This window comes from Drosophila subpulchrella, chromosome 3R (genome assembly GCF_014743375.2).
Source record: "Drosophila subpulchrella strain 33 F10 #4 breed RU33 chromosome 3R, RU_Dsub_v1.1 Primary Assembly, whole genome shotgun sequence".
NCBI classification, from domain to species: domain Eukaryota; kingdom Metazoa; phylum Arthropoda; class Insecta; order Diptera; family Drosophilidae; genus Drosophila; species Drosophila subpulchrella.
In genome coordinates, this window is record NC_050609.1 from 5,745,600 (window position 1) to 5,759,032 (window position 13,433).

At 41.1% G+C, this 13,433-nt stretch overlaps 1 protein-coding gene across 9 annotated transcripts in view; it reads left to right on the forward strand.

Moving 5' to 3' along the window:
• Positions 1–13,433, forward strand: part of LOC119562897 (nucleolysin TIA-1) — a 96,488-nt gene that overhangs the window by 54,311 nt on the left and 28,744 nt on the right. For all 9 annotated transcript variants that reach the window (XM_037876018.1, XM_037876016.1, XM_037876024.1 and 6 more), the window contains exon 3: positions 448–535. In XM_037876018.1, coding sequence (XP_037731946.1) covers positions 448–535 — 88 coding nt within the window. The remainder of the gene's footprint in view (positions 1–447; positions 536–13,433) is intronic.

Below are 13,433 nucleotides of genomic sequence, written 5' to 3' on the forward strand. Positions count from 1 at the left end.
GGACTGACTGTGAGCTGGAGCCGAAGCCAGAGTGCCGAAAATAGCCGGCAACAACCGGCAAGCAAAGTGGCAACTAGAGTGACGGGCTCTGGGTCTCAGGGAAATGATTCTGGGCGGAGGACTCCGGGTGGTAGAGATCCCGGGCAGCCGGGCTGACAGGCGGCATTTGATAATGTCAAGCCCCAAATCAGCAACAGACACCAACTGGGCCAACTGGGGGACTCTTCGAGTCGGGGGTGGACAATTGCACGTTGCGATTTCAGCCAGTTGCCACATGGCCGAACACACATGGCCATCCCATCTCCAGTGTCTGTCTGGGCCATCGTCGAGTGCGGTTTGTCTGGTCTCTCGGCCAGTGGCAAAACTAAGCAACTATAGTTTAACTCCTACTCCTGCCCCCATATACCGTAATTGCCGCTGAATTTGTCTCCGCTTTTGTCTTTACAGAACAGTTTCACATTTTTGTGGGCGATCTGAGTGCCGAAATCGAAACGCAACAGCTGAAAGACGCATTCACCCCATTTGGAGAAATATCGTAAGTACTAAGACACACTTTTTGAAAGCCTAACAAAATATATATATAAACATGAATAATTTTAAAATAGCCCAAGTCCCAAGGAATTTATTTATAAATAAGCAAATTGTCTTAATATTGTGCTATTTTTTTAATTATATGAAAACATATAACCATGGCTGTTCAAAGAAATATATTTCTTAATTGGGATACGGCTTACTTACTTCTTAATTACCAAAACTATTTCATGGGGCTTTTCCCACTCCAAAAACCTTTTCCCAGCATCGATCCATGTTTCGGCCAGCACATTAACTCCAATCAAAGAACATTTTGCCGCACTTGTGCCGGCCGAGCAAATTGTTAAATAAACAAACAAACGGCAAATGAAGTCCCCCGTCTTTCTGCGCCTAATTTATGAATAATTAGCGAGCCGAGGGTGCATGTCGAAGGAAACCGCGAAATGTTGTGCCACAGCAACGTGAATTTCTCTCGTTTCTAGCTTTGCTTTTGTTTTTTCTGGTTCTGGTTCTGCTGGTTTTTGCTGAAAATCAGGAGTGAATGGTCCATAGAAACGGTGGGGCTCCCAAGCAACGGGCAATAAATTAATAATTTAATTTTCGACTTTTTTGTTTGAGCAGGCAAAAAGGGGGGAAAACAAACTGCAATGGGGACCGGGGACCAGTTGAAAGCCACAAGCAGCTGTCGACGCCGGGGCAAACAAATGATGCCGGGGCGAGTGGCCCAAAAAAATATTAGAGCAGAACAAGTGAAAGCAAATAAAACTGATTTATATACATACATCCCCTGCACAGGTTACCTTACCCTACCTTACTTATGGTATATATATATATTTATGCCCAGCTCAGAAATGTTGAGCCTGGTGATCAGGTCAGTAACCAAAAAAGACGTCCTGGGAGCGTTTTTCGCAGGCTTTTCATTTGCCACTTCCTTAATTAATGAGCATCAGCCTTCGTCTACGTCTTCCATTCGCCCCTCGCTATTTGCTCTGGGTTCTTTTGAGAAACGTTGAACTCATTTTGCCAGAAACTATTTATTCGAGTGCACACTTGGAAAAAGAAGGGTTTTAAAATAATACGAATTTTAGGGCTATAAAAGCTATACAGCCCTGAATATTTAAAAATCTTTCAATTTCAATCATATGGGTTATACAGAAAACTAAGTACTCAAGTTCCATAATTGAAAAAATTAAATAAGTTCGATTTACTGGCATAAAAATTTTAAATACTAGAATTACTTCATTAATATGATATCACACGTTTTAAAAATCAATCAATTGTTCCTAAATTTAAATTCTGTTTTTTCATACAATTTCTACAAATAAATTTTTTCTTGTGCAATGTCAAACGTTCGTTTAACATTTTAAGAGCTTGGCCTTTTGAAGTGCCTGGCTTGGATTTTTGGTGGCGGTTTATCCCGCGGCCCAGCATCTGCAAATACTGTTCTTCCGCCTGTTTATTTTATAACGGGAGCAAATCTACGAAATAATTACATTTTTCATCTACACCTGAAGTGGTTCTTCGCTGCCTCCACTGCCTTCGGGGGCCCAAGGAACCCGCTTCAAAGACATCCTCTTGCCAGGACATCCTTCGTCGCTGGCCTCGCCTCTTAATTTATTGCTCTTTATGCCTTGAGTGCCCGCGTGGGAAATAATCGCAAATATGTTGTCGTCTCCGGCTTTACCTACTTTTCATCATCAGGTTAACAGCACTCATGGGTGGATTTTTCATTTAGGAAGCTAAATTTATACAACAATTTCGCCCCCAGACTTCAGCTCGTTTTTAATTAACTGGCTTAACTTCCCAACTGCGGCGAACAGTGGAAACTTTACAAAGTAATATGTGTGTGGAAAATTCACCATAACTTGAAGTTTTTGTGGTTTTGGCTTGGGAGAGAGAGACGGGCACTCAGACAGAACTCATTATGAAAGTCGATGGAAAATTATTGAAAAGGAAAGGCTGCGGGAACAAAAGAAACTTAATCCCCCAATTAATTGCTTCCCGTTGGCAACGCAATCGCAACCGTAATCACCATCATAATCCCTTCAAAATAATTAAGTCTCTTTGAGTTTCCAAATCAATCAACACCTTGTGCTTAATCAAAACCGCCGAGCACACTTGTCCACTTTCTCAGCTGCAAATTTCAGACAATTTACCTCGAGGGCACCACTAATATATATATATATATGTATATAGTTTCCCTATCGCAACTGTTTAATGGACTGGCACACACCAAAAATCCGATTAGACAATATAATGCGAAGACTCTCATTCTTATAATGGCCATAAAACACAAGGCCCCGGAGTGTGCTTGTTTTAATACACCTAATTAATTATTCGGCTGGTCGAGAGGATCAACATAAAACCCAAGGCACACAAAGCCACACTTCTTGCTGGCCAATTAGGAAAATTCGCAGAAACCAATCGACTGCAGCGGCCATATCCAAAGTGCTAAGACGATGACGGGCAGTTCAAGAGGCAGTTCGATATATATGTGGGGATATATGTGGCATATGATACTATAGTCCTGACCGAGCACAAAACTGAAATTCAATTATCCGCCTGCGGTGGGCGGCTCAAATTGCGTCTGCTTGTCGATGCAGTCGCCGCAGCCCAAAACCATAACCAGATAGCGCTCCTGATTAATCACATGCAATATGTTCTGACCCCTCGACTTCGGACTCGTTTCGTCCAGTATTCATAAATAAAACCAGAATCACATTCAGGATCAGAATCGGAATGAGTATCGGATTCGGAATCGGAATCGGAATCACAACCAGTTCTAGGGAGAGAGACAAACAAAGAGGCCCGGCACAATGGGCAAATTGATTAGCGAGCGGGACATGGACACGTCCTGGCCATTTGGCAGGACTACTGTGGGTCCTTGCCCGATTCCTGATTAGTTCCCCCGATATTGTTGCCGCCTCTCATAATTCAATTACATTTTTGTGCTGCATGGCTAACGAGCCCTTCTCGGCCTGTAATTGGCAGCCCTTCTTGCTTGTTGCTGTTTGCCGCCTTTCATTGTCGGCCACAAAAGGCTTAACTTAGCCTTTGTGCCCAAGATTGGACTGAACAAATTTCAAAATTCCCAAAGAAAAAAAAGGTTCATTTCATTCACCAACATTCATAATTTAAGAAATTTAAATCAAATAAGTTTTTGTTTGCTATAGATGTATAATTTAATATAAATAAAGTAAATAATCATCAGAACTGATTAAAACAAAAGTTTCCGGCAGGGATATAGTCAATTTTGGAACAGCAATATATTTAAAGTTTTTGTAAGTTGTAAAATAATTTTCAATTGGTAGAAATAATAATGAGAACACTAAATACTAACAGGAAAATTGTAACATTTCAATATTTAGATCGTTATTCAAAAAATTCTATAATTGCTTAAGAGAAGAAAAATTTGAACTTGGAATATACAAAAATTTCAAGAGTTCAAGATATCTTATGATTTCTTTTTAAGCCGAACTATATTTCCCTGTGTACCCACACAAAACTTATGCTGAAACTTACGTGTAAAAGTCCCGAAGAGGTGGCCGGAAAAAAGCAAAGAAATCAACAAGATAATAGTTGATAGTTGCGACTGGGAATGCGAATGGAAATAAACTCGCTCGCTATCTCGTTTGCTTTTTTCGGCTACTTTTAATGACACTTGGAAAAGTTTTGATTTTGGTTTGCTGTCTACCATCTTCAGACGGCAGACTCTGCCCTTTGCCACCTTGCCGCGACGTCATTACGTTGATATTACTTTTTTTTCTCTTTTTTTAACCGGGCATATAATTTTGTCGCCCCGTTTTAGGGACAGCCCCGATTGGGGCGATGCTGAAAATGAGCAAAACTTTCATCTTAATCTATTCAGAAAGTTGCCTCAGCTTCAGCGATGGATTCAGAGCCTCGGCCTCAGCCCTTTTCATAAACTTCAAAATGCGCTTGTGCACGTCGTCAAGTTGACTTGGCTCCTTTCTGCAGTTTTGCAGTTCGACTTTCTGCTCGCTGCGAAAAGGGGAAACGGAAACCAATGATCGGCGACAAGTGGGCGGCGGAAATGGTGGAAAAGTTGAGCGGCCCGCGCCACCTAACTGTACTCTTAAGTAGGCGGCGGCTTTTGTTGCGAGGCGGCGAGTGACAAATCAAAATCGCATTCAAATGCGACGCGGCGTGCAGCGGAAGTTAATGCGAAAAACTTTTGCCCCAAAACGCGCACAATCAGTCAAGCATCTCCCTGGCACTCTTAGCGATTTTCCCTGCACTTAAAAAAAAATATAAGGCTTTATTGTAGAAGTAAGTAGAAGTAAAGTAAATGGTTAAAAAATGAAAGAAAATAGTTCAGTTTCAATAAAATAAAAATTTTACGAAATATACAATATACTTGTGACTAGAACAGTCTAAACTTGATCTAATAACAACAGTAACATTTCAATTATATATATGTTAAAAAAGATAAAAAAAATAAATGTTATATATTTAAAAAAAATTGTTTTTCTACTCATTAAAAACAACTTAGACAATTTTTGTAAATGTACGAATTTAGTCAAACTTAATTTCAAAATATTTGTTTTTTCCTCTGTGAATTTCCCGGATTTTCTCTCAATCCTTCGCTCTGTTTGTGCGTAGTGTGAAAAATGAGTCTTGGCAGTTTGTGTTGCAGCCGCAGAAGCCTGACACTTTTTCATTCCGCCTGCTACGATTTATATTTGTGGCAAGTGTCAAAAGTTAGACTAACTTCGGCGACTTTAAAGCGCCACTCAATGCAAATTAAAGCAAATTGAAATCGGCCCATAGTACATTCAGCTGTGTAAGCTTTTTAATATATTTTTAATGGCCAGCAAAGTTTGCACAATCATTTAATGGCAAGCAATTTTCGTTTTCAATTTGTGCAGACTGTGTATCAATACACAGGTTTAATGCTTAGATAATAGACAGAAAGCCAGCAGGCGGCGACTTGGTTCCTTGGGGCATAAATTTATTTAATTTACTTTCATGCCGCGGCAAGGCAACTTTTCCCATAAAATACGCATTAATTCATTAAAATTGACAAAGGCGAAACACGAGTGCCAAGCACGGTTGGCTGCCTTTTGGACAGTGTCTGTTGCCAAATGCTGGCCGACTGAGCTAACTGAACTGAACTGAATGACTGAATGACTGAGTGACTGACAATGTCCTGCGTTTTTGGGGCCAACTAAACGGAGCCAAAACAGTTCGCAAAACGGCGCCCCACAGCGGCTAAATGTGTATAAATAAAAGTGCTTCACTTGCGAAAGGAGCGGCGGCGCCTTTTAAAATTAAATCAACGGAAATAAAAGGGACAACAGCTACAGCTACAGCAGCAGCCCAAAACTTTTTTATCGCGCCAACAAAGCCGCGCCAGAAATTATGCTGCAATGAAGACGACAACGAGTATAGTCCTTTTCGTCCTTGGACGAGGGGCGACAATTTTTGGCTGGCGCTTAAAATGGCACTTTGGCTGCCTGTCATTTGCAGGCAGCGCGGCACAAATTGAATTTAACTGCACTTTCTGGGCCTCGGCTTCTGCCGGAATTGAGCCGCTGCCAAAAAAACAAGTCGTCGTCGTCGTTGGTGGCGTCGACCCTCCGGGGCCCGCACATATGTTGAAAGTTTATCACTTGGCCAAATAAAAATTTGCTACTCGGGACTCAGCCCGACTCGACTCGACGGCCTTGCTCTAAACTTTTGGCTACAAATTTATTGGCAATAAATTGACTGCCATTAAAGTAAGCGAATAAAAAATGGCTGCCAACGCATAAATCCCCCAAATAATTTGACAAAATGAGTCACACAGATTGAGTGGCCCATTTTATGGGCCTCCGGCTCTACGCCGAAGTCACAGGTGCAATTTCGACACGGAAATGTAATTTTAAAGCACTCAACGACCTTTGGGGCAGCGTCCTGAAGTTTTGAGCCTGGAAAAAAATTAGTAGAATGAGCGACAGGGAGGGCTCAAAATAATATAATCATGGAACAATAAAGTCGGCCTGAACACAGAGAAAAAATAGAGAGAATAAAAAATATTCGGAGAAATTTGAAATACAATTTATTCTAATGATCAATTTTTGTGATATTACTTTTTAGTATCACTCTATTAGAAAATACTTTTCTTAAAAGAAGACATTGCGGTTTTAAGTCCTTTGACATTTAAAGCCTTAAATTTTTGTTTGTAATGTTATTTATTCTAATGATATATTTATTGAGTCATACTTTTGTTTATCTTCCTATTAGAAAATATTTTTCCTATAAGAGGACATTTTGGTTCTTCATTTATTAATAATAAGTCATACGGTCCTCCTATCTCTTCTACATTAATAGACAGTAGATCATAATTTTTTCTCCAGTGTGCTGCCCGTACAGGTGCCCCTCCCACTTGAGTGACACTCTGCGGCAGGATGGCGAAGGAGCTGCAAACAAGAGAAATCTAATCAAAGCTAATCCAACAAAAGCGAATGCCGAGCAATGTCAAGCGCCTTTTGTTTGCCCCAAGTGGCGTAAGCGCGGAAATTTGCTTGGCCAGACTCAAGGGCCCCAGCGATGGTAGACATTTATTTAAAATACAAGCTATAAAATGAGCTGCCGGATGCGGATGTGGCGGCTATGGCGATGCGGATGCGGATGGCCATGCAGATCTGCCAGCCAAGTGTCGAGTGCCCTGTAATTGCCGGACAAAGGTAAACGGCCGAAGGGGCGGAACGGGTCGGGCTCAAAGTAGAAAAGATAAGGGCTGAGAAGATGGCAAGGAAGAGGGGCGAATTAAATGAATTTGATTTACGTTTTTAAAGCCAAATAAACGCCTTTCAATTAAGTCGAAAGCCAGAGCAGCAGCTGCCCACGATTCGCCATTCGCCATTCTCCACCGTTGTCTCTTATTGACTTTGGCAGTGGCTGTGCCGCTGACAGCGTTCGTTGGCATTGGTCTCTGGCAAAATACTCGAAAAACCACCGCAAACACCTGACGAGCATTCATTCGATGCCACCTCACCTGCCCTCAGCTGGCCATCTCGCCTCCTCCTCCCCCCTCTTCTCTTCATCCATCCACAACCGCCGTTTGCACAGAGCGCTCATACGCCCTGTTGCCTCGTTTCGCTTTTGTCGTTACATTTTGAACCTGTGCACTGAGATAAATTTGGTATTGAAGTATTTATATATATTAAAGGAAGTATTTTTTGATTGCATTGGTGTTTTAAATGGGAAAAAGAAATATTTTGTAATATATTTTCTCCAAATGATACATATGAAATTCTAGCTGATAATAGAAAGATATAGATAGAAATTAAGGTATAAAAGGTTAATCAGTGTCATATGGACCTAAACTATTATTGTTCAGTTCATTATGAAATACAAAATTAAGAAATACGAAATTCATAACTTTTTCTTGTGAAAATTGTATTTTTCTAATACAATTCAAATTTCTTGAATGGTAGCCACCTTTTCGCTAAGTGCATGCTCTCAGCTTGTTGTCATTTCGGTAGCGCCGCACCGTGTTCACTGATTTCGCTTGCAAATTAATGAGAAATTAGAGACAATGCCAGAGTCAGAGCCACAGTGCCGCAGATAGGACGATAGGAAGATGGGACCAGGAGCAGGACCAGGAGCAGGATCCGAAACCGATGGCAGGGACATTGCCACTGCCACTTTCATGTCCGCTTTCCTCGTCGTAAAAAGAACATTTGTGCTAATTTAGAAAAGGCAAATTTGGACAGGACTTCATTACGGGCACGTAACGGCATTGGCATTGCTTTTGGCCTGGCCCTTGTTTGATTGATTGAATTTGCCTGGGATTGGTCATTGGAGTCGATCGGGGGTCGGAGGTCGTTGGTTCAGGGGCCCGTCATCTGCTATAGTGGCCACAGAGAAGCCCCGAGTCCAGCAGCCATACATATTTAATATTTAGATTATTTCCTTGGAGATTGATATCAATTTAATGTGTTTTTGGGGGCAGAAACAATTTGCATAATGTCTTTTTGATTTGCATTTAGTTTCGAGGGTCTATCAATTTGTTTGAAACCCAGCAGCGGCGGCAGCAGCAGCAATGGGGAATTGAATGCATTTCAAATTAATCTTTTTCACTCAAAAGCCGCAAAGCCACGGTGCAGAACCACTCCAGCGTTTGTCTGCAATTAAAATTAATTAAAACACATTGCCATGAGTAGCGGACGGAGCTGCCACGCCCCCGAAAGAATAGGTAGGGCCCTCTGAAAAGTCTTCGCCCCCTCAACTAGTAGTGCGCTGTAATTTCAGATTAATTTGCATATTAGTCCGCTGACATTTCCAACTAGAGCGGAGGACAGTGACATGTGTGCGTAGTGACGAGTCGATTAATTGCGTTAGATTATCCTCTTGGCACGCACACACATACACAGCAATCGTGTGTGTATATATGGGGACGCTTAATTTGTGCCTTGAGCTAATTTCATTTCTTTGTTGTTATTGCAAAACGCACGAAGGACATTACGATTCTGGGCTGCCATCAAACGAAATTATAATTGGGACCCGGCCGCAGTGAAATCCTCGAGCGCAAGCGCTTTAATAAAATCACCAGCTACACAGGGAGAAAAAACTACCCAAGTAAAAAGGGGAATATTTAAATATAAATGTTAAATTGAAAACAATATCTGTTATTTATTTGCTATCCTTTGTATCTTAATTATTTAAAAAGATTTAAAAATACTTTAGATAAATACATTTATATATATCCCCTTTTACTTAAATGTTCAATTTTTCTAGATCATAGATCAACATGAAAAAATATTTTTATAGGTCCATTATAATAATGATTAATTTCTCCGCCGTGTACAAGAGAAAGAGGAGTGAGTTGTTTGTATAGCTAAATAGCTATGCATGCCTAATGTCTGTATTTAACTGGGCATGAACCATGAGCAAAGTCTGGTTCTGGGCACGCTCGTAATTATAGAAGCAACATACCCGCCCAGGACCTCCACTTCCCCCTCCCCCACTTCATCACCCACTCACACCAGTTAATAATCAACTTACGCATCTGCAGCGCAACACACACATAAATACACGGACATGGGCAGGATAATGCGTGCGTTGCTGGGTGGTTAGTCCTCCCACTCCCGTCCAGGATAATGTCAATTTGTCTGTGCCACATGGCCACGCGCTTTTTATGATTAAAATAGGTAATAAAATTGTGCATGTGTGGGCCTCTCGGCACTGTCATCGTGCGAGGAGATTGTGGCGGGGTTGCGCTTAAATTAATTAAACCAAATAGAAAAACTGAAGCGCAAAGCCACAACAAATTAAATAAAAACGTTGACAATTTGTATGAAGTACCTACCCAGTGACAATTCCCAAAATGCTTGCGATGACGCAAAGGTGGCGAAGCAGGTCGAATTAAAAATGTTAATTTGATTTTCATTTAAACGGCTTCCACCTCTCTCGCAAATTCAGAGAAAAAGTTAATTCATTAAGGGGCTTAAAAAGCTAACACCTCCGGAATGACAAGGGTGTACTAAGCTCATTAGGTTGCCACACGATTCTGTGAAAAGTTAAGAATTCTGAAGAACACGAAATTTTGCGTTCTAAGAAAAGAAAGAAATAAACCCGAAGGTTTAAAACTCTTCTAAGGCATTAAAAAATATTTACTATTTTTAGTTGAAACAATAATCTTCTAAAGCAACCCCCTAAAAACTAATCTTTCTACTGAATTCCAAAAGTTTCTGGTCGGTTTATCTCTGTTTAGAAACTGGTAAAACAAAATCTGAAAAAGTTTAGTAGCAATTCCCGGGATTTAAATGTCTTGCTCTGTTACCAAAGTGTCGCCAGCTGCTGCCAGTCTCGGCCTGATGAATTTGTTGATTTATCACAGACACTTCGCCCACACCTACGCACCCCAAGGAATCCCAGACACGGCATATGAATATATACTGCATATATATACCCTATATGTACGCCTTACAATGTCCACAAAGAGCTGCCTGTGCGAGAGTTGCGAGGATTTTGCCAAATGGCGTGAATTTATTTTCCAGATGTAAGCAGATGTGAAGTGCGGAGTTCATTGGCATCTCGTGTAACAGCTGTTGGTGCTGCAAAGTCCTCGGACTTTGGCCAAAACCGGATGAGCCAGATGCCAAGATGCTAAGCTTTGAGACCGACTGATTGCTTCCTCCTTTTGAGAAAGCAGACGGGAAGATGAAGTCATCCGATTAGTTAGTTTCAGCTTTCTACTCAACTCAACTCAGCAGCTCTCTTTCTAAATCAAGTCGGTGATATTAATTCGCCACCACACCTCTGAAAACTGAACTCCGGGTTGAGTAATTATGTGCGCCAATGCTCGAGCTCAGGTGGAAATCATGTTGTGTATTTCCGTTGCAATTGCGAAATTTTAAACTTGTTAACAGCAAATTGAAGTCATTTCCTGTTGCAACAACAATATGTTGCGGCGTGGTGCAGCACAAAATAAATGAGAAAACCACAATGCAACAGCAACCGACAAAACACAAAAGTATACAAAAAAAAAAAAGAAAGAAAAGGCAAAAGGACTCAGGACCAAGGAAAACAAAAATGCCAAAAAGGTACAAAAGCGGAAATAAACGTTGCAGGCAGGCAGCCAAGGACCCAGGACCAAGGACCAGGGACCAGTTCCCCGGACAGGATAACCTGTTGACCACGTGCATACTGCAATTCAAACTACCCAACTCAAGTTTTGCCGAAAAATGCCAAGAAAATTGCATTTTCGCTGGAGCAGGAGAAACATGAAAAAGGTAGCAACCTCGACTGGCGACAGTGCAAAATAAGTAAAAGGCAGCTGGGAAATAAACTCAGGCGTTTTGTGTTTGTCGGGAATAGGCAGGAGGAACTGTACACTTAAAAAAACATGGTTCTTGATATTATAATAATTTTTAGATTTTTAAATAGACGAAAATGAAGGTTCAAATGTTTAAAATTGATTCTTATTTTATTTAAAATTAAATATGAACATTTTTTCCTATTTCTAAGCAAGTCTATTTCTACTTATGTAAAAAAATTCTAGAATCATAAAAATATAAACTGAACATACAAATTTAGTTAACGTTAATTTTAAGAGCCGATGAATTAAAGAAAAATCGAATGGGAATAAAATAAAATTGTACTTTTTAAGGCAGAACATGATTAAATCTTATCATACGAAATTCTGGGGTGTGCAACATTACTTATTTATATTAACCCCTCTTAATAATAACTAAACTGATTATCTTTTTGAAACTAAATTAAATGAATATTTTTTGGAGTGCATTTAGAAGAAGTGTGGGCGAAAAGGGAATCAAAGAAGGGGGTGGCCAAGTGAAATGCGCGCATCGCGTGCTGCGAATGCAATTTCGGAGCTGCTGCACGACCACGCCCACGCCCCTTTCCCCGCCCCTTCAGACTGCGTTAACAATTTCCAGAGAAAGGAGTTAGGGAAAGGGGGGGGGGGCGACAAATGCAATCTACAAACAATGAAATGAATTGTCAAGTGCAAACATGCCACTGACGTGCAATTGCAACGCGTATGCAACAAGCCTTCATTGGCTGCAATTGCCATATCCAAGCCAAAACCACCCACACATCAGCAGCTCGCATTGCGAATTTATTTTGCATGCGACTGGGTTGGCAGTTAAAAAACATGCCAGAAATGCGAGCTGCTTAGGCGCTTCCGCCGGTCGACTTAACAAGAGCCCATCAGCCGTCAAAGCGAGCGATAAAATGTTTTGGCCAGGCCAGAAAGCTTTCCTTTTTCTGGCCGAAACGAGTGGAGCGGAGAGAGAAAACGCTGCCACTTTTATGACACTGCAATTCGGTGAAAGCTGTTTTGGCTGTTGTGTTGTGACACGATTAAAGGACTCCTGGACTGTTGGACTCGTGGCCTCCTATACTCGTCGACTCGAGGACGCTGTTCTTTTACCGCTCGCTGCTCCTTAAAGATTTATGGTCCGCGCCATGCACTTGCAACTCCGCCGGATATCCGGAATGACACGACAAGCAGCCGAAATGCATTGGCCGTAAACGGATACTTGGCAGCGGACGATTACTCCGGCCCACAGTAGAGGCTTTATGTCCACTTCGAGGACATCTTGTTGGGCCCCTGCGACCACAGTTTGTACACTGACAAAAGCGAGGAATAAGAAGAAATGCCAACCTTGCATCCAGTTTTAGACGGAAAATAGAATCATTGGAAAGCATAAAGAAATATAAAAATATATAATGATATCCATATATAGTATATATACTAAACTAAATCGAGGGTAAACATGGTATATGGTACAAAATTTTCAAGCTGATAAATATTTTTTATGTAAAAGTTATAAAACACTTTATAACTTTAACTTACATACTTGCACTTTTGTTTGAAAGTATCTCTACAAAAATAATGGTTTTCTAAAACTCCCTACGTGATATTCCCTTTCAATGACCTGCTTATTTCCCCCAGTGCACTCGCATTCCTTGTTGCATTTAAACTATCCCGTTGGCTGCTTAATCTTGGCTTCATTCAGGTCACCCACTCAGGATGTTTTCAGCAGCCTTTCGGCTGACTTTGAGTTGGATTTTCGGTAAGCAATACAAGATGCCAAAATACGAAAAAAAAAAAAATGTGGAAAATGAAAGCTGAATGCCTCTGCCCACAATTGTTGCTCCAAGTTGAGACTTGGCTTTTGTTGATTTGAACTTTTGTTCATCTTTTTTCCGTTTTCTTTGACAAGGGGCAGCCGATGTGGGCATGGTCATGTTATCTTGTTGACATGCCGGACGTTGACATATCCATTTTTTACAAGCCTAGACAAGCTCACTGGCCCCTCCGGCTGCCTGGTCATTCTTTTTCTATTTGCCCGGACTTATGCTGGTCCTTCTCTAGACCCAAACCAAGCCAAACCATACCCTGTGTATGTTTGTGTATTATAGGAATA